General features: G+C 38.0%; 1 protein-coding gene across 4 annotated transcripts in view; it reads left to right on the top strand.

The window, feature by feature from the left end:
* The window catches only part of LOC124618663 (carboxypeptidase Q-like), an 88454-nt gene extending 70120 nt beyond the window's left edge, over positions 1–18334 (top strand). Inside the window, exons 6-7 of one of the 4 annotated variants that reach the window (XM_047145370.1) lie at positions 17400–17654; positions 17699–18334. In XM_047145370.1, the coding sequence (XP_047001326.1) occupies positions 17400–17649 (250 nt within the window). In that variant the 3' untranslated portion in view covers positions 17650–17654; positions 17699–18334. Of the gene's footprint in view, positions 1–17399 lie in introns of all 4 variants that reach the window. The other 3 variants (XR_006980051.1, XM_047145369.1, XM_047145368.1) reach the window with 3 other exon arrangements.
* The last annotated feature ends 8085 nt before the right edge of the window (positions 18335–26419 follow it).

The raw sequence follows: 26419 nt of genomic DNA, 5'->3' as shown, positions 1-26419 counted from the left end.
AAAATCTTTGCCGAAATGACTTTGATCATTATTTGTATTCAGTTTATTGTTTTAAATGTATTTTTTTATTTCTAATCCTTTGCTGTGTCATTTTGTTGTGAGCCGCATAGATCCACATCTGCGGTCTGTGTGCACAGTCATAAGACACGCCACAGGAGTCGGCAGATGGAGCTCGGAGTTCGACAGCCGTCAGAGGCCACTAGTTGTGGTTGCATGAGCAGCCTCTTGTCTCTATTCTCTACTGGCCAGCCAACAGCTTTTAGAGATGGGGCCAGCCAGCTCTAACTGAGTTACATGTTTACCTCTGGATATCTGTTGTCAGATTGTTATTGTGAGCCTCTCTTTGGCTACTGTACCCATTATAATAAGAAAGACATAATATAGTTGTTGTGGTAGTCATTGTGTGGTGCTCTCTTGTGGGATCAGAAGATATTGGCTTGTGAGATCTCATATGACTGGGCAATTAACAAAACCTCTTCGATGGCAGTGTTCTCCAACTGGAGGACCCGTTGCCAGACTTCCTTCTCTGGGGCAGAGCAGATGACAACATCACAAACCATGAAGTCCACATGTGACTCTTTTCATGTGTCCATGACAAAATGGCACTTGAGACTAATGCCGCAAACATTTGTAATCCAGGCATGTTAAAACTGATGGGGCTGCTTCTTGCTTTGGTAAAATTCAACCATAGTGACCACAAAGTGCATGCAATGGCAATAAAAGGAAGACAACAACAAACATAAGGTGTCAAATGACAATGAAGAAAGTTACTGCAATGGGGCCAACTGCTGCAGCACTCGATAGAAGGTGGGAGAAATTTGAGACAAAAACAGTGTCCGACATACTTCCGCATCAGTAACCAGGAGGCAAGAAAATGCTGCCATAGGTGGTATTCTTCCACCACCTTGTCAAATGGCGGGAACTGAGGAAAACACGGTGCTGGAGATGAATTTTTGGAGAGTGATGCTGGTGGAGCCTGTTGCATGACAGTGATGAAGTCCTGTTGTTGTACTAATGTTTGAATCAGAGACTTCGTACCACGACAAAACGCAAAAAGCAACTGCACAATGAAAAACACATGCAGACATGACAATACTCATTGCCAATGTGTCCTGATCCCACAAGAGAATACCACACGATGACTGACACCAGAAACATTATTGAGTCTAGAAAACAATATATTACAATGGGTTCACTAGCTACCGAGTGGCTCACAATAACAGTCTGATAATAAATATCAGAGGTAAACATGTAACTGAGTTATAGCTGTATGGGCTCAACTCTAAAAGCTGTCGGCTGGCTCGTAGAGTGCATGAATGAGAGGCTGCACATGTATCCTTGAGTGGCAGCCTCTGACGGTTGTTGAATGTATGCCTGTCTAGCAACTTTTGTGGCATGGTGTCTTATGACTGCACCCAGATCTCAGGTGTGGATCTATGTAGGTCAATACGATTTTAATCATGATATTATATTTTTTATTTGTTCTCACTTTTTCTTTCAATCATTCACTTTTATTTGGGACCTTTTCCATACGATTATAATTATTTTTATTTATCTATTGTAATATGCTGATCTGTCTTCCATTCTAAGACAGTATGGTAAGTAGACATTATTAAATGTACTGTGAAGCAGTAGTCAGAATGCCCAACTGCTTAAACCGGTGTCTGCAAGAAGATTGTGGGTGAGCCCCACGTATTACTCTTGCAGCACTTTTTTAGCAATGGAGACTTTCTTTTTTAAAGATGAGTTTCCCCTGGACATTATTCCATATGACATTAGTGAATGAAAATATGCAAAATGTCATTTTACTGATTTGTCTCTCCCCCAGATTTGCAATGTTTCTAAGAGCAAATGCGGCCGAACTAAAGTGTTTTAGCAGTTCCAAAATATGCTTTTTCCAGTTTAAATCCTCATCAGTATGGACACCTAAGAATTTTGAAATTCCCACCATATTTGTAATTTCCTTGCCATGTGTTATATCTATCATTAGTGTTATATCCCTACATGCACAGAACTGAATATGTTGTCTTTTTAAAATTTAGGGTGAGACAGCTTACAGAAAACCAGTCATTGACACTTTTAAGAATGTTGTTTATCATTTCTTATGTTTCTGTGTGGGTGCTTGGATTGACCTCAATACTAGTGTCATCTGCAGGAAGAAATAATTCTGCTTGTTGTATATGAGACGGTATATCTTTTACATATATGAGGAACAATAGTAGACTTAAAATTAAACCTTGAGGAACAATGTACATGATTTCGCCCATGCCAGAATAATGTCCCTGAACTACATTGATTGAGTTACTGAGTACAACTTTCTGCATTGTTCTGGTTAGATATGACATTATCCATTGGCTATACTGTCAGTACTATAAAACATCAGTTCGTCAAGGAGAATACTGCGATTCACACAGCCAAATGTCTTAGATAAGTTGCAGAAAATGCCAACTGGTGCTATTTTATTATCTAATGCATGTAAAATGTGAATGAACATATAAATGGCATTGTCAGCAGAGTACTCTTCTCAAATCCAGGCTGTGATTTGCTGAGGATATAATTGCTGCTCAGGTGAGATAGAATACATCACCTTATCAAAAATTTTGGAAAATGACGTTAGCAGTGAGACAGGTCGGTATTTAGACAACCTTCCTACCACCTTTCTTAAATAGTGATTTGACATCATCTTTCAGTCTCTCTGGAAAAATGCCTCAAGTTAGGTGATGCATTATGTATTTCAGATAAGACCAGGCTTGTTATATGGGACAAATCTTTAGTATGCTATTGGAAACACAATCAAAACCAGATGAACTTTTATTTTTGAGGGAATGTATAATTTTCTTAATTCCAGAAGGAGAATTTGGTGATACATTCAGATGATTGAATATTATTGAAGTTGCTTTTTCAACATGCTGCTGTGATTTTTTTTCTTGAACTGTTTGTATGCTTTCTACTAAGAAATGATTATTAAATATATTTTCTACCTGTGATTCATCATTAACAGCCCTTCCATTCAGTTAAGTTGTAATGTTATCCTGTTCCATGGCCATGTGTCCTCTGTCCCACTTCTCTACCTTCCGTATAGCTTAAGTCTGTTGTTGGAATTACTGATTTCTGGCTTTATGTGCATGTTCCTTGATTTTTTGATGACTTTTCTTAATATTTTTGAGTAGTTTTGTAGTGTGCAGCTACTGCGGGATATCTAATTATCCTTGTCAGCAGATACATTTCCCCTTTTCCTTTCACAGGGTACTGTAATCCATCTAGTTACCAAAGGCTTTTTACATGGCTACTTAATGTCTATTCCGATCAGCATACATGCAAAGTTATTTTCAAATAATATTATGAATATATCATGGAGTAGATTAAATTTAATGTTAGCACTTGAATTTCATCCCAGGCCATCTTTTGTAAACTATTCTTAAACATTTGTCCTTAAGTCATTAGTTATAATAACTATTTTCACTGAGGAGTACCCATGCTATAAGACCTATGTTATTTATCCTAACTAACTGTACCTCATGATCAGACAGAGCATTTGTTACTGAATAAACATTTATTTTCTTGCTTTGAGCTTCACCAAATAAAACATTATCAATTAGGATCCTACAGTCTTTATCCACCTGGGTTGGAAAGTTAATGACTGAGATCAAATTATAGGGTCCAAATAAGATTTCCAAACAATTTTTCCTATCAGAATCTCTTGGAAAATGTACATTGAAATCACCACTGACTCTTAACTGCTTGCTATTATCTGACAGGTAGCATAGAAAGGAATCTCGATTCCTCACAAACTGTTCAAAATTTCCCGATGGGGTCTCTGTATAGTTACAATTAAAAGTGAACTATTTTTCAATATTAATTCAGAACCACACACTTCTGTAAGCTTTTCACTATAAACTCTACTTGTCTCAGTGCTTTTGAACGTGTGTCCAGTCTTAATATATGTAACATGTTAGTTCTGCACAAGTAAGCTGCTTGAGTGTGATATGTAAGTTATCTAACGCTGTGATTATATGGTGCTCACATAGGCACAGGATGTGTGCCTCTTCAGAGCTCTCTAAATTTTCCAAAGAGATGACACATGATTTTTGATGTATAGTCACTTAACTAGTTGTTTCAGTAGTGTGTTGTTTAAAATTTTAGCTAATATTACATAGTGCTCTGCTGTTGTTACTGATAATTACATGTTGAATTGCTAACAGATCTGTTTACCAAACTGTTAGGTAGTGTTGTATTAGCTGCTTATCTGGGGGCACAGTACTTTACATAGTTAGAGGCAGTAAAACTAAGTGATGAGGGAGTTGCAAGAAATGAGATGGTATCGCAGGGAGTCAGTGGATGTGGACGAGCCTGATTCAGGTTTTAGTTTTTATTTTTATTTATTTTTATTTATTTATTGTATTTTTTTGCATGGAGACACCAACTAGTGTCTTTTGCAAACGCCATAGCATTTTTTTACAAGTTTAGTACAGTCATATATACATATGTGATTACATATACATGATACAAATGTACCATTGTACCTAATAAAGCACAATATTAGGTGTTACATCGTACCTATTACAAATATTCAGATTTTACACAACTGTGTGTGTGTGTGTCTATATATAGTTATAATAGAGGGAAACATTCCACGTGGGAAAAATTATATATAAAAACAAAATATGTCTGCTTGTGTCTGTATGTGTGGATGGATATGTGTGTGTGTGCGAGTGTACACCTGTCCTTTTTTCCCCCTAAGGTAAGTCTTTCCGCTCCCAGGATTGGAATGACTCGTTACCCTCTCCCTTAAAGCCCACATCCTTTCATCTTTCCCTCTCCTTCCCTCTTTCCTGATGAGGCAACCGTTGGTTGCGAAAGCTAGAATTTTGTGTGTATGTTTGTGTGTCTATCGACCTGCCAGCGCTTTCGTTCGGTAAGTCACCTCATCTTTGTTTTTATATATAATTTTTCCCACGTGGAATGTTTCCCTCTATTTTTTATATATATATATATAATGGAAGGAAACATTCCACGTGGGAAAAATTATATATAAAAACAAAGATGAGGTGACTTACCGAACAAAAGTGCTGGCAGGTCGATAGACACACAAACACACACACAAAATTCAAGCTTTCGCAACAAACTGTTGCCTCATCAGGAAAGAGGGAAGGAGAGGGGAAGACTCCTCTCTCCTTCCCTCTTTCCTGATGAGGCAACAGTTTGTTGCGAAAGCTTGAATTTTGTGTGTGTGTTTGTGTTTGTTTGTGTGTCTATCGACCTGCCAGCACTTTTGTTCGGTAAGTCACCTCATCTTTGTTTTTTATATATATATATATATATATATATATATATATATAATTTATTTTAGTTTAATACTAATATTCACTTAAAGAATAGAAACACTTGTCAATCAAGAAATATTTCAGTTTCACCTTGAATAAGTTCCCTTTGTGGCACCTTATAGAGCTCGGTAATCTGTTGTACCATATTTGACCACTAATGCATGGACTATGGTCTGTTGTTTTTAATTTTGTTCTTTGTCTGTAGTAGCAGTCTTTATTTCTTGTATTATAGGCATGCATATCAGAGCACTTTGTTGCTTTGTTTTGATGTGTCACAAAAAATATAATTAATTTGTAAAGGTACAGTGAGTAGACTGTGAGGTATGTATGATGAACAAAGATTTCCCTGCATGAATCTCTGTACCCTAATCCATGGATAATTCTGATTGCTCTTTTCTGTAGGGTTAATATTCTGTTCATATGTAAGTCGGCAGCACAACCCCATATCTCTATCCCGTAATTAATCTGTGCAAAAATGGTTCCATAATAAATTGTTTTTAATGTCTGATGTGGGACTACTTTTGATAACTGGCTGATTAGATGTAATGAACTGCTGATTTTATTGCATAAAAATTTGATATGGTTTATCCATCTTAGATTTTCATCTGGATGAATACCTAGAAATCTGCAGCCTTCTGTGTCCACTACTTCAATTCCACCTATGTTACTGATAGAGGTTTGGTGTGAGTTTGTAAGTTTAAATGGCAATAACTGAGCTTTACTGATATTAACTTTCAAACCTTGATCTTGGAAATAAGTAGTTATTTGACGTAGGCCCTCAGTTGCTACCAACGTTAACTCATCATTTTGTTTACCAAGAAATAACAGTGAGGTATCATCTGCATAGGTTACCAATTGGGAGTTGAAAGGTTGCTCTATATCATTTATGTACACTAGGAAAAGGAAAGGGCCCAAAATTGAGCCCTGGGGTACACCTTGCGTGACTGTCTCATATTTGGACTGGAAATTAATGACCTGATTATTGATTTTGTAAGTCAGCTTTGTACACTGCTTGCGGTTAAATAAATATGTAGCCAGCAATTGCATTTACATTGTATGACTCAAGCTTACTTAAAAGTAACTCCTGGTTTACCGAGCCAAAGGCTTTAGTGAGGTCTAGAAATATGCCAGCTGTTTGCATTCCTTGATCAAGGGCACCATACGGTTTGTGAAGAAATTCCGTAATTGCTGTGATAGTACTATGATCTTTTCGGAATCCGTGTTGTGTCTCTTTTAGGAACTTATTTTTCAAGAAATAGTCACTAAGTTGTGTCAGCAGCACAACTTCAAATACTTTGCTGAAGACAGATATTAATGATATGGGCCTGAAATTTGAAACCTCTTCCTTGGATCCTTTTTTATGCACTGGTTTAACTGCGCTCGATTTCAATACATTTGGAAATGTATGTTCTCTAATACTGCAGTTTACCAGGTGGGTGATTATTTTAACTAATTCCTTATTACATTTTTTAATCATGATACTACTCAAACCATCCCATCCGGATGAGTACTTATTCTTTAGGTTATTTATTATCCTGCCTATTTCTTTTTCACTTACTTGTTTGAATTCAAAAGGTGGCTCTTCAAAGGGGCAGAGCTTTATTTCACTACTCACAATTGTGTTATTAACTGGACTAACAGCTGCAGATATAAAGTATTTATTGAAAACATCGCAGACTTTATTAGGATCTTTAATTGTGTTTCCTTCATGTCTTATATTTACAATTTCAGTTTCTGGCTTCGGCGTGGCTTTGCGAAATTGATTTACAATTCTCCATGAGGTCTTGGCTATATTGTCTGACTGAGCTATTTCACTGTTGTATATCTGTTTTCTTAGATTTGAAAGCTCTTTCTTAAAGATTTTTTGGCTTCATTGTGCTTGGCCTTAAAAACCTGCAGGTTTGTTGACTTGTGTAACACATCCAGGTCCTGGATGTTTTGCCTGAGTTTTATCATATTTGCTGGAAGTATCAGTCTGTTGGTTTTTGCACTTTGGTTATGGGTGAACACTCTTTGTATTTTTTTAACAGGGCAGCATCTGTCAAAGTGTCTTAGCATAGTACCATAGAATTTGGCCCATTTGTTTTCAGATCCTTCAGTCTGGTAAACCAGATCCCAGTCCTCTATAGCTAATTTATTTCTTAGGGCAAGGATGTTACCCTCTTTTAGGATTCTTTTATTTTCGGTAACTTTTGTCATTTTTGGGATGCTTGTGTTTACATACTCTACAAACTGGCATTTGTGGTCAGAGTAGTGAAAATCCATATTCCAGCACCTAACACTGTCTTTAATATGTTTACATAGTATAATGTAATCAATTCTGATAGATGTGAACTTTGTTACCGTGGTATCACTATTTACTACATTTACAAGATTATATGGGTTAAGAGTATCTATTAACCTCATATTACACAAACTGGAAGATTTTGCCTCAATATTCAGATCACCAAGTATAGTTAGGTCTCTGGGACCACAACGTCCCACTATTCTACTAAATATGTCTATGAAGCTAACTACATCAGCCTTTGGTGGATGATAAATCCCAATAACTTTGTTTTCTCATAACCTCTCTACACTCTTTGGTGTGGACTTCAATGCCTGTCACTTCAATCAAGCCTTCTTTGTTGTACTGGTCTAGATAGTTTAATTTCTTGTACTCAAGATTCTCACTAATGTAAACTGCCACACCACCACCCTTATGTTGCTGTCTACAATAACTATTTGCTAAGGAGTAGCCCTCTAGTTTACAGTAAATAATTTCATCAGATTTTAATCCATGTTCAGTTAGCACTACTATATGAGGTGACTGTTCATTTACAAAAACCTGTAATATATTAAGCTTATTTCTAAGGTACTGTATGTTTAGGTGCATGAGCCTTAGTGGTATTTTTAACTGGTCACTCTGATTATCTTCCTTTAAAATGTACTGAGTTGGTTCACTTCCATAAGTTCTGGATCCAGGCATTAAAAGTGTTCCTGTTCTTTGGCGATCTTGCATTTCTCGATCTACTACCGAACCTGGCTTCTGTCTGTCTAGTTGTCAAGGTAGCTGTTGAGGTGCCTTCTTGCTCCGTACAGTCCGAGGAGTTGCCGAACTGCCTGGTGTTGCAGTAACTGGAGTTGTATACTCCATCACATTTGATTGAGTAAGTGATGCTGAGGAGTCTGCAGTTGATGCCACAGCTTCTGTTGTTTTAACTAGCTGGCTTGGCAAGTTGTTTTTACCCAGTCCTGGGAAATTGTTAGTTGCTTTACTTTCCCACAAAAACATGTCACTTTGAACTCTGGGTTTTATTGGTCTTGAGGATCTTCTAGGAGCACAATGTGTTTCTGGACTTTTGAATATCCTGTTGCTGCAAACTGATCTTCCTACTCCATTGTTCATTACTGTCCTCTTGACAACATTGTGGTTGATTTCTGGTACTGTGCTGCAAACTGATCTTCCTACTCCATTGTTCATTACTGTCCTCTTGACAACATTGTGGTTGATTTCTGGTACTGTGATTTTTTTCTTGCTGTGGTATTATTTGCTCAGTTCCATCTGGATCCTTCCACTCAAGTGATATTGCAGGCTTTAGTTGATTTTTTGGAGAGATGACTGCAAGTAAAGTTCTGGCCACTTCTTCCTTGCCATTAGCATTTAGGTGTAGTCCGTGAGAAGTGTACCAGTCTCTGTTCTCAGGGACTGTTACAAACTGAGTGTTTTGTAAAGATTTCACTATTTTGGCTATTTTCCTATTTGTTCGCCTGGTTTCATCGTTCACACAAGACCAGTTTTCAAGATCATATCTATGGGGTATCCCTACTATGATTACATTTGTGTGCTGAAGCTTAATTAATGCTGATGTTATAGCATTTAATGCCTTGTCTGCTTCGTTTCTGGCTACATCATTTGTGCCACCCCAGATTATAACTGTGTCATTCATTGTGAGATTCTGTAAGTTGTTACAGCTTTCAAGTATTGAAGTTAATGGTGCACCTGGTATAACATTTCCTTGGATTACGAAATTATTATGACTTTGATGCATTAAGTTAGCTGCAAGTGATCGCCCATGGCTGTCTGTAAACACTGTTATTCTTTTTTTGTGTTTAGGTGAGCTTTTTATGTTACTGCTGTGTCTGTTGTACGAATGTTTCTTGCTACATATGCTGTTTTCTTGAACTATGAAGTTTTTATTAACCTCACTGCTTTGTTGTTCACAATTTTCATTTTTTTGTAGCACATCAAATCTGTTCCTTGTCGTAATGTATAACGAGGAATCATTCGCAATTTTTTTCATAGCTTTAGATGTTGTTTTAGGCGTAATATACTGATTGGTTTTTGCTGCGATTTCGTTTGTAGAGTTTTTGTTTTTGCATGATTTGGAACCTTTTTTTGTGTCTCTGAGTATTTCACCATCATTTTGTAACTTCTGTCGTGGGAGCTCGTCAGATTTACTTTTTAATTCTTTAACCTCATCAATGAGCACATTGATTATATCGTAAATACAGTCTTTGTTATTCAAGTCTAGTCCTAACTCGTCTTCCATACACAGCCAAAACTTTTGTTTATAGTTCACATTTACACAAGAGAAATGAAACACAGTTTTACATTTTATGCACATAATTCCTTTACAGACACGATGTCCACAGTAGCAGAGTCCTGAAACTTTTCGACTCAACGTTGCATTTTGTTCGTTAGATGTAGTTGCTACACACTGGAATTTCTCCGACTCTGCATGTCTCCTTTCCGCAACTTTTGATATTTTAGTGCAAGCTAAGCACATCCTATCACTGAAAGTGTTGTACTTTTTACACACGCAACACTTATTTTCGTAGATTTTACTCATGTTTGTCGAGTAATTCGACTGATTATTTACAATTGGCGCCATGTTGTGAGGGACTTTCAGATGCTCAGCATTTTCGTTTCTTAGACGCGAAATGTCATATCTTAAAACGTCCACAGTTTTTTGTAAACTTGAAATTCGTTCTTTTAGCTTCACGATTTCACTACTACAATTCCCATAGACACCTGTTTTTAAGGCACAACTGTAACTTTTGTTCACTTGATCACTACACACAACCGCACTAGACGCCATCTTACTGGGCAGTTGCTTTTTGTAAATATCAAAAGCTGAATGCCAAGAATGCACCACTCCCATATTCATCAGATTTTGTTTGGTAGTTCATCCTATTTAGCATACTGAGCATGCTGAACTTTAGCACTCACAAAAAGTACAAAAGAAGACACTACTGGATGACAATAAAATAGAAGAGAGGAAAAAAAGGGGGGGGCAGGCAAGATGAGCGATGACACACTGGAAATTCAAGAGAAAATGCTAGCTGATTGTTGTTTTGGTCTGTTCACATTTGGGAGTTAGCCAGAAAAGTAATGTCAGTTTGTGAGAGATGCAGATAACTGTATGATTAAACTTGCTTTTATTAGATTTAGTTACATTGGTTATGGATGAATGTGAAGACTTTTTTTGGTTATAAACAATTTAACATTCCTCTTAAATGTTAAAATAGTTTGTGGTTAACTTTTGATGAAAAATTGCTGTAGAGTGTAAACGTTATGTTAGTGAATCATACTGTAGCTGTCACGGTGAAGGTCTAGCATTTGTGCTTAAAACAAACCAAGGGTAGGAGTATCAGATCAAGGGGAACTACAAGTGAAAGAAACAAAATCAGTTACTCATTTCCATAATCTCAAATGTTAGCTAGATCTTACTTAAATTTGATACAGCTAGAAAACTTATACTCACCAGTCAATAGAAGACAAACATATCAATAAAAGGGGGACAAGAAATGGTATCTTTTGGATCCAGTGGTTCACTTTTCCAGCAAGAGGGCTATAGGAACTATAATTGTGCAGGTATAATATAACATAGTCTCAATCTATCCTGGTCAGTGTAGACAAGCAGCACAGGATAAGAGGGAAATCAAGGCACAGCTTAATTATTCCTATTACTTGGTTTCAGAATCGTTAAAGAAGATTGTATATGTGGAAGTGACATGGAGATACGAGGTTCCATATAGATTATACATTTAAGCGCCAAAGAAACTAGTATAGGCACGCATATTCAAATACAGAGATATGTAAACAGCAATAATACAGCACTGTGGTCAGCAACGCCGTATAAGACTAAAAGTGTCTGGCACAGTTGTTAGATCAGTTGCTGATGCTATGGCACTTTATCGAGATTTGAGTTAGTTTGAGTGTGGTGTTATCGTCGGTGCATGTGCAATGGGACATGGCATCTCTGAGGTAGCAATGAAGTGGTAATTTTCCTGTATGACCATTTCACAAGCGTATCAAACAAGAACTATTTATGAGCCTTACTTAGACGGATTGCGTTACTGCACTGAAGCTATCTCAGAATAATGTGTTACGTAGCATTCAATCAGTATATGTACAAGTTAATAATAAAAGTGCTTGTCAGGAGTCGTCAAGTAGTAAAGTTGGCTACCAGTAAGTATTTTAGGCTTCTCTAAAACTCTGTTTCATGGTAGCTATTTTTTATAATATCTGGCAAGCCATTGAAAATGTGTCTACTGAGTAATAGACACCTTTATGAACCAAAGTAAATTACTTTTAATTTTCATGAAGATGTTATTATTCCTGATATTGATCATGTGAACTGAGCTGTTGTTTGTAAGAGAAATATGTCATATATAATACATTTCACTAATGAATAATTATATGGGGAAGTAATTGTTAGTATATGCAGTTCTCTGCACAGGCTGCCACAAGATGTTTTTGAATTTACAAAACAATTAGTTAATATTACATTGCTTTCTGAGGAGCCAAGATCTCAATAAAACACTGTATTGTGGATAACCAGTTTCAGTAGAACTATGTTACCATAATGAGATCTGTAATAACATTACAAAAGGTGCTACAAACTGTTATACACTATACAAATAATGTCTAGTTTACTCATACTGAGCATAAAGGGGGATGATCTATAAAGTAGAAACAGAATGCCCCTTGATATTCAGTATGAGTAAACTAATTTACATTGCTTTGCCTTTATTTTCTGACTTTTTTCACTGTGATCTCTTTGTGTTTTGCCACAGTGTATATAGATTTTTTTATCTACAGTAAACATAACAACCTAAAGATGGTGAAAAAACGCTTGGGAGAAATACTGCAAAATTTTTAAATAATATCTCCATCAGTACTCCACAAGCCATTTGACAGTGTGTGGCAGAGGGAACATCTGATACCACTGTCTGATCCTCCTTTCCAGTTCCATCGACAAATGGCGCATGGGAAGAATGGTTGTCGATAGACCTCTTTATTAGCTCTGATTTTCAAAATTTGTTGTCGTGGTCATTTCACAAGATGTATGTGGGAGGAAGTAATATATTGTCAGACTCTTTGTGAAATGTGTTCTCTCAAATTTTCAATAGTAAACTACTCCATAATGCCCAATGCCTCTCTTGTAACATTTGCCACAGGGCCTTGTTGAGGATCTCTGTAATGCTCTTAAAGCTGAATAACAGTCTTCTAATGAATTGTACTGCTTTTGTCTCTGTCTCTTCTCTACCTGCTAAGGGTCCCAGAATGATGAGCAGTAATAAAGAATGAGTTTAGCAATTGTTCTCTAAGCCACTTCTTTCATGGATAAATTACATTCCTTAGGATTCTTCTTATGAATCTGTCTATCATTTGCTTTTTCTACTGTTTGTTTTTTGTGGTCATTCCAGTTAAGGTCGCTCTTACATATTTTACAGTAGATATTGTTTCCAGCAATTGTCATCAGTGGTGTGGTTGCACAGTGGTGGATTTCTTCTCCTATTTGTGTGCAGTATGTTACATTTATTTGTGTTCATGGTCAACTGCCAATCCCTGCACCATTCATCAATCCTCTTGTGATCCTTTTGTGAACTGATACAATCTTCTGGTGTTGCTACCTCCTTACTGATAACCACATTGTCTGCGAATAGCCTTAAAGAGCTTCCAATGCATTCTACTAGATAATTTATATACATACTTCCTTATGGTGTTCCTGGAATCACCTTTACACCTGTTGATTTTGTTCCATCAAGACCCACATATTGAATTTGCTCTTCAGGGAAGGCTTGAATCCAGTTGCAAATCTGGTCTGATGATCAGTGAGCTTGTCTTTTTTTTTCGTGGCAATGCTGGACAGTGTCAGATGACTTCCTAAAGTCTATGAATACAGGATGTATGTTTGTAGAATTCATGTTGATTTTTATGGAGGACATTTTTGTTCTCCAAAAAGTAATATTATGTCACCATAAAATATGTTTCATAATTCAACAACAGATTTCCATCCGTGATTGTTTGCATCTGTGATATGATTCTACTTGAAAATGGAAATGACCTGCACTTCCTTTCAGTCACTAGGTACCCTTCGTTGCTTGAGTGGTCTATGATAAACTACTGCTAGTAGGGGAGCAAGTTCTTTCGCATAATATCTGTAGAATCTTACAGGTATCTCATCTGGTCCTTGTGCCTTTCCACTGTTAAGCAATTGCATTTGTTCTTCTGCTCTGCGGTCACTTATTTCAATATCTGTCTTTTCAATGTTCATACAATGATTGAAAGGAGGGACTATATTATGATCTTCACTAGTGAAACAATTTTGGAACACTGAATTCTGTATTTAGGCCTTCTCGCTGTCATCTTCCATTTCAGTGCCAGTATGGTCCCTGAGTGACTTTCTGTGAAATGCCTGAGAGCCTTAGTAATATCTTCTTCTTCCACTATTTTCCGTGGCAAAGAAATGTGTTGTCATTTCCTATTATATGAGAGCATGTTTGCATTCAGTCTTTGTATTAGTATATGTGATTGTATTCAGGAAGATGGCAGTTCAAAACCCCCCCCCCCCCCCCCCCCCCCCAGTTTAGGTCCAGTCCTATTCATATGCTATGTAAATGATTTCCTAAGTCTCTTGACAATAAGCAATTGATCACTATGGATGCAGACAATACATCTGGTGTCTGCAGACAGTAAGCCCAGCCTAGTTGAAGAGATACATAGCTTTATTAAAAAGGCAATGAAAGAGACAACTTAAAAGTAAACATAGAAAAAACTAATATTATTCATTTTAAACCAGGTGGTCCAAACAGACAAAATACTATGATTGATGAAATTCTACCAAAAACCTGTACAGATTGTAAAATCTTGGGTTTATGCATAGATGATCAACTTTCATGGTAGCAGCACGCTGATTATGTCCATAAAAAAACTAACATACAGTTTAAATCAAAAAATGGAAAATCCAGGCTGGAGTGTAACAATATTATGATAAGGAAATTTGCTACTCACCATGTAGCGGAGATGCTGAGTCGCAGATAGGCACAACGAAAAGACTCTCACAATTATAGCTTTAGGCTATTAAGGTCCTCATCAACAATGGACAGACATACACATGTGTGCGTGTGCGTCTACACACACACACACACACACACACACACACACACACACACACGACTGCAGTCTCAGGCAACTGAAACCACACAATTGCCTGAGACTGCAGGCGTGTTTGTGAGTTGTGCGTGGGTGTCTGTCTGTCTATTTTTGACAAAGGCCTTAACAGCCGAAAGCTGTAATTGTGAGAGTCTTTTTTTGTGCCTACCTCCGACTCAGCATCTTCGCTACATGGTGAGTAGCAACTTTCCTTCTCATAATATTTTAACACCCAGCCTGTATGTATTAAGAAGATTATCATCATATCTTAATTCTGAAACCCTAAGGATTGTATGTTACGGATTAGTGTACCCTTTCGTGTCTTATGGAATAGTACTGTGGGGTGACACATGCCAAAATAATATGAAAAGGGTTTTCATACTGCAGAAGCGAGCCTTGAGCATCAAAGCGAAAGTAAAACAGGAACTTCTCGCAAACCCCTATTCATTAGACATAATATTCTGACAGCTTTGCCATGTATATACTAGAAACTATAATGCTAGTGGAAGAAGACACTAAGATCACAAGAAGCATGGTTATTCACAACTATGAAACAAGGCATAGAAAAGTCTTTCATATGGTTGACAGAAGATTAACTCTAACTGCGAAAAGATTGTTATCAAACGAAGTTAAGATATTGACAGTGGATACTTTTAAAAAACGAGTCAAGCAGTGGCTTATCCGAAAATGCCTTCATATCTTGAATTTATCATGACTTATAATGTAAAAGGAATAATGTAAACAAAAAAATTGTAATTCTAAGAACTTTATACTTGGTTGAAAATGCACATGCATGTAAAATTACATGTTATGAGCAATAAATTGTAATTGAAATAAGTGTAATTGTGGTCATTTCTTCCCAACTGGAGGCTTATCAGAAAATATTTCATGCAAGACGTGTAATACAATATGCTCTCAACCATCTACTTTGCATGAATTATCTGCTTTGCCAATTATCCACAGCCTATTTCTCACACTTTAGTAATCTCATGTTAGAACACAAGTGAAGTAAACCATGTGCTACTCAAACACTGCAAGAGCTGGACTGTATTTAGTTTCAAAGTAGTCTAAGGTAATGTGAAATTGGATTGCACTGTATTCATTGTAAGTACTGAATTTTCACATTTACTATGATGATTAAAGAAGAATTTCTTGTAAACATTAGTTAATGATTTTAGTTATGATATTGCAATTAACTTTTTGTTTCAAACAACTCTGATTCATCACTGTGTGCTTGAATTGCAGATTGTCTGCAGTTTTCAAGTCCTCAAGTACTGTGGATAATCGAGAGTGTACTATATTTGTGAAACATCAGTAACATAATTAACAATGAAAATAGTGACCCTTTGAGAGACATTTTGAACTGTTGACAAGCAAAAAATTTTAGGTGGGCACACTCGCCACTCTGGTTGTATCAAGTTAACTGGTTTGTCAGCCTTTGATGTCAAAATTTGTCTCTATCACTACCACTATGAACTTAATTTTTAAACTTTTAAGTATTCCAGTAAGGAAGAAGTTATAGTTCATTCTACACATAAAGGAAGACCTCATCTTAAAATATATTACCCTCACTTAAGATCTTGAGAAATCGTGCATTATCTTCGTCTTTGACAACATACACCATTGTATATAGAAGTTGTATGAAGTTATTTTCACGGGTTGGGTTCACAGCTGAGTTGAAAATTTTCTTCACTCCAGACTCAGTGTTTTCATCAGATGCACACATCTGCAAGTTGTATCAAATAGAAGTCTTGCTTCAGATGGCAGAAGAACCCTGGATAGGGTCTCCCAGCCATATCTAATCCCATACAATCTTTTATCACCATTTTGTTATTTTCTTTGTGTTTTGTACAGAGAGAATATCACACATATTGACAAACATTGGATGATGTTCTTCCTCAAGGAATTGGAAGTTTATATGGAAGAAAGAAGAATGATAGGGACTATAGAGAAACACAGCTTATATAAGCCAACCAATCCTAAGTAAGGATAAAAAGTAGAATGAGGGGTAGTACTACAACAATGTCAGGTAATAGTCTTGGTGCTGTTTCATTCTAACTGCTGACAATGGGGCACTCAGAAGGTATTTGGACCTGCATTTTTGCAGTTGCAAAGGATGAGTGCAAATGGATGGATCAAGAGATGGATCTTTGAAGTATCATTTCCAGGAAAAGTATTTGGTATTAAAGAATTTAACTGTTTTAAAATTCCATCAGCCATGCTACCATTTATATATAACTTTCTGCATGGCTGAATAGCAAATGTGAAAAACATATAGAAAAATGCTTGCTCAGTGTCCTACATCTAGACTCTGGGTGCAAGACCCGTAATTGCTGTTGATGCAGTTGAAAAGAGGAGAAGGGGGAGGTAGGAGGTGTGTGTGTGTGTGTGTGTGTGTGTGTGTGTGTGTGTGTGTGAGAGAGAGAGAGAGAGAGAGAGAGAGAGAGAGAGAGAGAGAGAGAGAGATATTCTAGAAGACTGGTTGATGTATTGAGAAAAGCAAAAAAATGGATGTTAACAAACCAGCTGCATACTGTCGTACACAGTTTTATCATTTCTTTCTCTCATTTAAATAGTGACATTCACTTCTACAAACATGCATTATATTAGAGAAACTTTTATGTTTGCTAACTGGTGTTTTATCATTGTTTCAGACTTCTTAGGCCACTGAATGCTAGCAAGTATACTACTCCACAAGACGGAGGACCAGACATAAAACTATGGACAGATGCTGGCGTACCTGGTTCAAGCCTTCTCAATGCAAATGAACATTACTACTGGTTCCATCATTCGGCAGCAGATATGATGACTGTGGAAGACCCACATGCTCTCGACTTATGCACTGCGGTTTGGACTGCTGCTGCTTATGTAATTGCAGATATAAGTACAGATCTTCCAAGGTAGTCATTGTGTACAAAGACGGTCCATAAGTGAAAATTATCAATATACCGTAGTGTACAAAGTAGTATTTCTCCATGGAAATCAGAGAAATGGTCAATGCTTTTATGTTTTCCAAAATTTAAATTATTTGTCGTTATAGTGTGAAGACAGGGATTGGCTGTACCTACTAAAAGTGTTTGCTGTAGGGTTGGAAGAAGAAAACAAAATACCTGTAAATATGACTCTGAGCTTGACCTTCTCTTAAAATCATTTTATAAGTTTTTTTTCTGTTTCATTTCTACTTCCCTTCAAATTTGTGTAGCTATGCTGTCACCATGTTTAACTTTTTCTGAAGAAAGATCTTTGTCATTCAAGAAAATCAAGATGCAGTTATTTCAAATGCTGTCAGCATTACAACCATTTGCTTGGTTGAGTACAACTAGTCTATCTGTTTTTGTTGTCATGTATAGTGTAATCTTTGATTGTTATTTTCATGTTTCTGACTTGTTTATTTAATATGTTAGTAACTGAATTAGTAAGATTATTTTAGTTTACTACACATTTAACCAGGTGAAACTGTGATATTTTTATTCCTATTTGTGATGCTATTTATGAAAAATGACTGTTCCTTGTTGCAGTATTAACATTAAGAGTATGAATAATGTCTCTTACTCTTCACAATACACTGAATCACTTAATGGTGTCCTTATCAATTTATTTATAATGCTTTGTGATATTACCTTCCTTTGAAAACCACTTTTCCATTTTTATTTGTTCTGTATGTCTATATCTTGGAAGTACCACTGATTATGTGTTGCAAATTACCTCTGCAAACATGGAAGAATAAAAGCAAGGAAAAAAGTAACTGTAACACTGAGCAGAAATGACATATTGAGATGACTATCAAATTATTGCTGAAAACAAATTTTTTGTTATATTGCATCAGTTTTAGAAATGTTGATAAAGCAACAGTTAGGTCTTATCAGGTGATGCATCTTTGTTGTGCTCCATTACATACAACACAGCGTAAGATGGGTGAGGAGCAGTGGAATGGAGAAAAAGAGAGAGAGAGAGAGAGAGAGAGAGAGGGAGGGGGGGGGGGGGGGCAAAAAAGCTCAAATTGTATGAAATGTGTAGTGGGACTCAGAATTTTAATTTCATAGATGTATCTTCATTTAATATTTGTTGAATTTTAATGTCTGTCATTTGCCCCTATACTGCTTTTGTTCTTGTCAGTTGTATTTGTTTTTCATCATGCAAACCTAGAAAAGTCTGAAGTTAACTTTATTCAGATGACTTCATGTAACACAAAAATACATTTTTGATATAACTGAAAACTACATCCTTGTCATTTATAGTTTGTTATTTATTTCTCCTTCAATTTGTTATACTTGGACATGTTTTCTCTGTTCATGTATGTCATTAAAATATATATATGCACATTTACAGAGGGAAAGGTGGAGGAGAGAAGACAGGAAAGGTAGGAAGATTGGGGTTTAAAATCTCATTAGAGATGTAGAACAAGCTTCCATTGGAGAAGGACAGAGGAGACAAATAATCCTGGCATTTGTCTTGAGTGATTTAAATGAATAACGGAATATATAATTCCATATGGCTCTATGGAGGGAAACGCCTTTATGGAGAGAACTGGCTTCCTCTTGAGTAAGAGTGCAGTGTCTTACCACATCTCCACATTGCTGGGGAGAGAGAAGGTTGGCACCTTTATATGGTCAAGATTTATTTGAGAAACTGAAATTAAATTTAAAAAGAACTGAAACTTCCTGGCAGATTAAAACTGTGTGCCCGACCGAGACTCGAACTCTGGACCTTTGCCTTTCGCGGTCAAGTGCTCTACCATCTGAGCTACTGAAGCACGACTCACGCCCGGTACTCACAGCTTTACTTCTGCCAGTATCTCGTCTCCTACCTTCCAAACTTAAAAAGAACTGTTGATCCTTTTTGAAAGGTATCGTTGTTCAGGAGACATTTTTATAGCTGAGAAACATGTACTGGCATCCATTTCAGAACACAAAAAAGCAGTTTGAATTACCAGTATGCTTGTGTAAGAAATGTTTACAAGTTTTGTCAATTACAGGTAGCATTGCTTCACTACAGATGGAAATAAAAAAAAAACAGTTAATGTGAAGTAAGCGCAGAAGTTAATCTAGTGTTCGTAATACACTGGTAAGTCTAATTTTCATCACCATTTTCGAGTATACAGAGAAGCATTTGTTTGAAACACATGACAGCTAGATGTTTTGGAAATAGCTGAGTTGTGTGCTGAGAGCTCTGCATTGTATACTTTAAGAACACTGTATGTAGTGTTTGCAAAAAATGTTCAACCATACATGTCAGTGCATACATGAAGATGTGTATGTGCAAATGTCACATCAAGATAATGCCACAGGGCTCAGTTATGTTAAAGCTGGGACAATTTGGGTGCCACAAGTTATTTTGAAATTAAAGTGGTGCTCTTCCAGCTATTTGTCAGTGTACATTACAACCTGTGTTGTGTGGCACATTATGTCATTGAAGGATCCCATCCAGTTCGGGGAAGACAGTCTTTGTGCCAGACTGAATCTCATCCTCCGCAGTGGAATGTGCACTCTGTTGAAGATTCCTGGCAGATTAAAACCGTATATAGGTCCAGGACTCGAGCCTGGAAACTTGCATTGTGTGGGAAATGGTCTTACAGATTGAGTTATCCATGCATATCGCTTTCCTACCTTCCTAGCTTCACAGAAATTTTGCATACCTTGTGAGACTAGCACTTCTGGAAGAAAGGATTTTGTGGAAAACTGGTTTAGCTACAGTCTAGGAGATTGTTTCCAGAATGAATCTTTCACTCTACAGGGCAGTGTATGCTCTTTCTGAAAACAATCCCTTAGGCTGTGCCTAAGCCAATATTCCACTTTCTCCACAGATTTGTCTCTTCCTGGAGTGCTAGCTCCGCAAGGTATGCAAGGGAACTTGTGTGGAGTTTGTAAAGTAGGAAAGAGTTCCTTGCAGAAGTAAAACTGTGAGGGTGAGTTGTGAGATGTGCCTGGATACCTCAATTTGTAAGAGCATTGCCTACAAAATTCAAAGTCCAGGTTCGAGTCCTGGACCTACACACAGTTTAATCTGCCAGGAAGTTACAATCATAGGTCTGTAAGAATGGATTTAAAAAAAACCCTTTCTCAAACCACTATCACCGTACTTCCTGTTAGTGTAAACTCACCTTTGTGTTATCTGTTCATGAACTTACATGTGGTCTAATGTTTCCCTGGTGTTCTACATACTGGACGTATTTCTGAGCATCTAGCAACATGATGTAGGACGAAGGAAAGTTTAAGATAAACGTTCTGTCAACGGTGAGGTCATTAGAATCAGAGCAGAACTGAGGCTGAGAAAGGACAGCGATGGAATTGGCCATGTTCTTTGTAGCAAAGCACCGATTCCAGCATTTGCCTTAAGAAATTTAGGGAAACCACAAAAAAAAAAAAACTACAGAAAACTTAAGTCTCGGTGGCCAGCGGGATCACTGAATTGCTGTTCTCCTAAATATGAGTCCAGTGTGCTACTGCACTCCAGTGCAATGCTCTGCACCACCTTGCTCATTGATATTGTAGAGCTCATGGTGTTTTAGCAATATACTGTGCTGCCATTAGGTGACAATTTGCTAGACTCACAGTGCTCTACTAAGGCATTTGTAGCTATAACAATCTCTGCCAAGAGGCCCAGACCAACCGAAACAAAAACATTGCTGGATCATGATAAAAAGACTGCAGTTCTTATGACCTGGTCCTGGCTATTGTTGATTTCTTGTTCTGTGGCAGACGCCATTCCACCCACCATTTGGTTTTTAGTAAGTCTAAAGGAGCTTTCCTTGTGGTGCTCAGTTGGAATCTGTATCTCAGTTTATTAAACTGTCTGCATGTTTGAATTTCAACATACTCTTAAACAACACTCTCTGAGTAAGCTGTTTCATGTATAACCAATTTTGTGCCATTGTAATTTATATGGACCTTTGGTGGTGACGAAGTCCCACCTCTAATTGACAAACCAGGGACTCCTAAGATACGACTCGGCAAACGAATGGTAACGAGATGGGGAGCTATTAATATCAATGGGGGCTACTCTGGGAAGAAGGTAGAGCTGGCAGAGGCTGCAAGTAAGATGGGGTTGGACGTTTTAGCTGTTAGTGACATTCGGGTAAGGGGTGAGAAAGAAGAGGAAGTGGGAGAACACAAGGTCTACCTGTCAGAGTCAATGCAGGAATAGCACAATGGGGTGTATGGCTTTACTTCAGGAAAGATATGGAACCCAGCGTAGTTGCAATAAGGTACGTAAACGAACGACTGATGTGGATAGATTTGACAGTGTCTAGCAAGAAAATTAGGATTGTGTCAGTATATTCGCATTGTGAAGGGACAGATCAAGATAAGGTGGATAGTTTTTATGGCACACTCAGCGATGTAGTTGTTAGAGTAAAGGACAAGGACAGTGTTCTGCTCATGGCTGATTTTAATACCAGGATTGGGAATCGAACAGAAGGGTATGAAAAGGTTATGGGTAAATTTGGAAAGGATATGGAGGCCAATATGAACGGGAAACAACTCTTGGATTTCTGTGCCAGTATGGGATTAGTAATCACAAACTCCTTTTTTAAACATAAGAACATTCACCGGTATACTTGGGATGGCAGGGGAACCAGATCTGTCATTGACTATATAATAACAGATCAGGAATTCAGGAAGGCTGTGAGGGGCACACGTGTATTCAGGGGATTCTTTGATGACACTGATCACTATTTAATCTGCAGTAAAATTGGTATTGTGAGGCCAAAAGTGCAGGAGGTCAGGTCCATATATAGGAGGATAAGAGTGGAGAAACTTCAGGATAAGGAAATTAGGTGCCAGTACATAACAGTGATCTCAGGAAGGTACCAGTTAGTTGAATGGAGTCAATTACAGTCATTGGAAAAGGAATGGACAAGGTACAGGGACACAGTACTAACAGTGGCTAAAGAATGTCTTGGAACTATAGTGTGTAAAGGTAGGAAGAAGCAAACAGCTTGGTGGAATGACACAGTCAAGGCAGTCTGTAAAAGGAAAAAGAAGGCGTACCAAAAATGGCTACATACTAGAACTCAGGTAGACAGAGAAAGTTATGTTGAAGAAAGAAACAAAGCCAAACAGATAATTGCAGAAAATATGATCAGTAATGTTTCAGATTTCGATGTACAATCGGATAGGAATGATGATGGAAATAGAATCACATTTGAGGAAGTGGAGAAAATGGTCAATAGATTGCAGTGCAATAAAGTGGCTGGGGTGGATGAAATTAAGTCGGAACTCATCAAATACAGTGGAATGTCAGGTCTTAAATGGCTACACAGGATAATTGAAATGGCCTGGGAGTTGGGACAGGTTCCATCAGACTAGACGAAAGCAGTAATCACACCAATCTTTAAATGTGGAAACAGAAAAGATTGTAACAACTACATAGGTATCTCTTTAATCAGCATTGTGGATAAAATCTTCTCAGATATTGTTGAAAGGAAAGTGCGAGTATTAGTTGAGGACAAATTGGATGAAAATCAGTGTGGGTTTAGTTCTCTTAGAGGTTGTCAGGACCAGATCTTTAGCTTACGGCAAATAATGGAGAAGTGTTACGAGTGGAACAGGGAATTGTATCTATGCTTTATAGATCTAGGAAAGGCATATGACCGGGTTCCTAGGCGGAAGTTATTGCCTGTCTACGATATTATGGAATAGGAGGCAAACTTTTGCAAGCAATTAAAGGTCTTTACATGGATAGTCAGGCAGCAGTTAGAGTTGACGGTAAATTGAGTTCATGGTTCAGAGTAATTTCAGGAGTAAGACAAGGCTGCAACCTGCCTCCACTGTTCATATTATTTATGGATCATATGTTGAAAACAATAGACTGGCTGGGTGAGATTAAGATATGTGAACACAAAATAAGCAGTCTTGCATATGCGGATGACTTAGTTGCGATGGCAGATTCAATTGAAAGTTTGCAAAGTAATATTTCAGAGCTAGATCAGAAATGTAAGGACTATGGTATGAAGATTAGCATCTCCGAAACGAAAGTAATGTCTGTGGGAAAGAGATATAAACAGATTGAGTGCCAAATAGGAGGAACAAAGTTAGAACAGGTGGATGGTTTCAACTACTTAGGATGCATATTCTCGAAGGATGGCAACATAGTGAAAGAACTGGAAGTGAGGTGTAGCAAAGCTAATGCAGTGAGCACTCAGCTACGATCTACTCTCTTCTGCAAGAAGGAAGTCAGTACCAAGACTAAGTTATTTGTGCATCATTCAATCTTTCGACCAACTTTGTTGTATGGGAGCGAAAGCTGGGTGGATTCAGGTTACCTTATCAATAAGGTTGAGGTTATGGATATGAAAGTAGCTAGGATGATTGCAGGTACTAGTAGATGGGAACAATGGCAGGAGGGTGTCCACAATGAGGAAATCAAAGAAAAACTGGGAATGAACTCTATAGATGTAGCCGTCAGGGCAAACAGGCTTAGATGGTGGGATCATGTTACACGCATGGGAGAAGCAAGGTTACCCAAGAGACTCATGGGTTCAGCAGTAGAGGGTAGGGGGAGTCGGGGTAGACCAAGGAGAAGGAACCTGGATTCGCTTAAGAATGATTTTGAAGTAATAGGCTTAACATTAGAAGAGGCACCAATGTTAGCATTGAATAGGGGATCAGGGATGAATTTTATAAGGGGGACTATGCTCCAGACTGAACGCTGAAAGGCATAATCAATCTTAAATGATGATGATGATGTAATTTATTGCATAGTCTGTAGAAAGGCAATGTTCTGCCATGGCAGATGTGCTATGTTGTTAGAGCTATGTACAGCACAGGTGTTTTTTGGACCATTGTTTGACTGTAGAAATTGATTGTTCGTTGAATACTATACCATACTTGCCAGGAATTTGGTAAATGCATGGTTTCTGTAGGCCTTAATCGTTCTTAACCAGACGAGGTAAGAGAAGAATCTTGATGGGTGATGGGTAGAAGCCCAATGTACCCCCCCCCCCCCCTCTCTCTCTCTCTCTCTCTCTCTCTCTCTCCCCCCCCCTCCCCCCTTCCCTCCCTCCCTCCCTCCCTCCCTCCCTCCCTCCCTCCCTGTCCCCTCCCCTGGTCTGTTAGGTATGAGGGATGATCTTGTCTGAAAGCGTAGTGATGATTTCTTTCTTGTTTATGAGCATGCAGACACCTGAATCCCAGAACTATTAGGTGCTTGTTTACCTTTATACTTTGTGTTGTGTTTCTGCAGTAAACTGTTAAATTTAATGATTACATTGCCAGTACAAGGGGAATATCTGATTTATTTTGGGTATTTCTTTTTATTCATATAATTCTGTGCCAATTTTCTGTGGGATATGATTTGATATTGACTGTATCTTTTTTTCATGAAAATTTTCATTATGTGGTATAACTGATCAGCTAGGCTTCATCTGTCAGAAAGGGCAGGGAGGCCTATCGACAACTGTTTCAGCACTCCGTCATTGAGAAGTGGTGACAACTAGATATTAATGAATAAAGATTGGTAGGCATCACTTTGCAATAGATGCTATGTAAAAAAGGACAATCTATTCTCCTCCATAAGAAATCATCTGGGAACCACAACCAATCACCTTTCCGCTCAACCACAGTAAACTGAATATTATGATGCAAAGAAAGGAAATCCCAACACGTAAAAAATAGTGGAAACGTTACTAAGACTTTGGACAATTTCCAGTACAGTAAACGCGTGCCACCCCCCCCCCCCCCCCCCACATACACACGCACCCTCCTACCCCCCCCCCCCTGCCCCCCCCCCCCCACACACACACGGGGAATGAAATGGTAGTCATCTCCAATAAAATAGCACAGTGGTCACTTTGGAATGCTGTGGATGGTGCAGACCTCATATCAGGTGGTCATGTGACCCTCTACCATCGCCATCAGGCATGGAGTGAAATGTGTGCTTCTTAGCTGTATGAAATCATTGTATTGTAGGTCAACATGACAAATGGCAGAGATCAGCTATTGTGTTGGGGTGTGTTTGCTGTGAATGTAGTTGCCCACTTTGTTGGCATTTCAATGCAGACTGCCCATTGTGTCTAGAAGGAATGGTGTACCAAATGCAGACATATAACGCGGCGTGCAAACTGTGGCTGTAAATATATCTTAATTGACAGGGATTTGAGATAATTGTCACACCTTTCAGTGATGATTGTTTACGAGTGTTACGAGTATTGCTGATGTCAGTGAATGCAGATCCGGCTCAACCAATTCGTGAGTGAACATTGCAAATGGAACTACACGCAATGCTGGAGTGGGGTACCTCGCAAAAGGCTATTGCTCATAATGGCACATAAAACTGCACATCTTCAGTGGGCAGAACAATATTGAAACTGGACAGTATCCAATGGGAAGTATTTAGTGTGGACTGAAAAGTCGTAATTTTGCATATTTTCAAACACTTCGAGGCATCAGGTGCATTGACAAAGCAATGAGACATTTAATCCATAGTGTGTGGAGAGTATAGTTCAGGCCAGAGGTATTTCTGTGATGATGTGGGTGTGTTTTTCTTTCCTTGATTTGGGCCTCATCCTGGTTACCGTGAACATGAGCCAGAATTTACATTCAAACACTCTGTGACCAAATGTTTGCACTTTCTTTTACATGTGGTGAATATACCGTGAACACTTCCAAGGTAACAGTAGCCATGTTCACAGAGCTGCACATTTCTGGTTTGACGAATGCTCAGTCACTCTGTTGCA

This window comes from Schistocerca americana, chromosome 1, assembly GCF_021461395.2.
Source record: "Schistocerca americana isolate TAMUIC-IGC-003095 chromosome 1, iqSchAmer2.1, whole genome shotgun sequence".
In the NCBI taxonomy this organism is placed as follows: Eukaryota; Metazoa; Arthropoda; class Insecta; order Orthoptera; family Acrididae; genus Schistocerca; species Schistocerca americana.
This window is presented reverse-complemented; position numbering and strand designations above follow the sequence as displayed.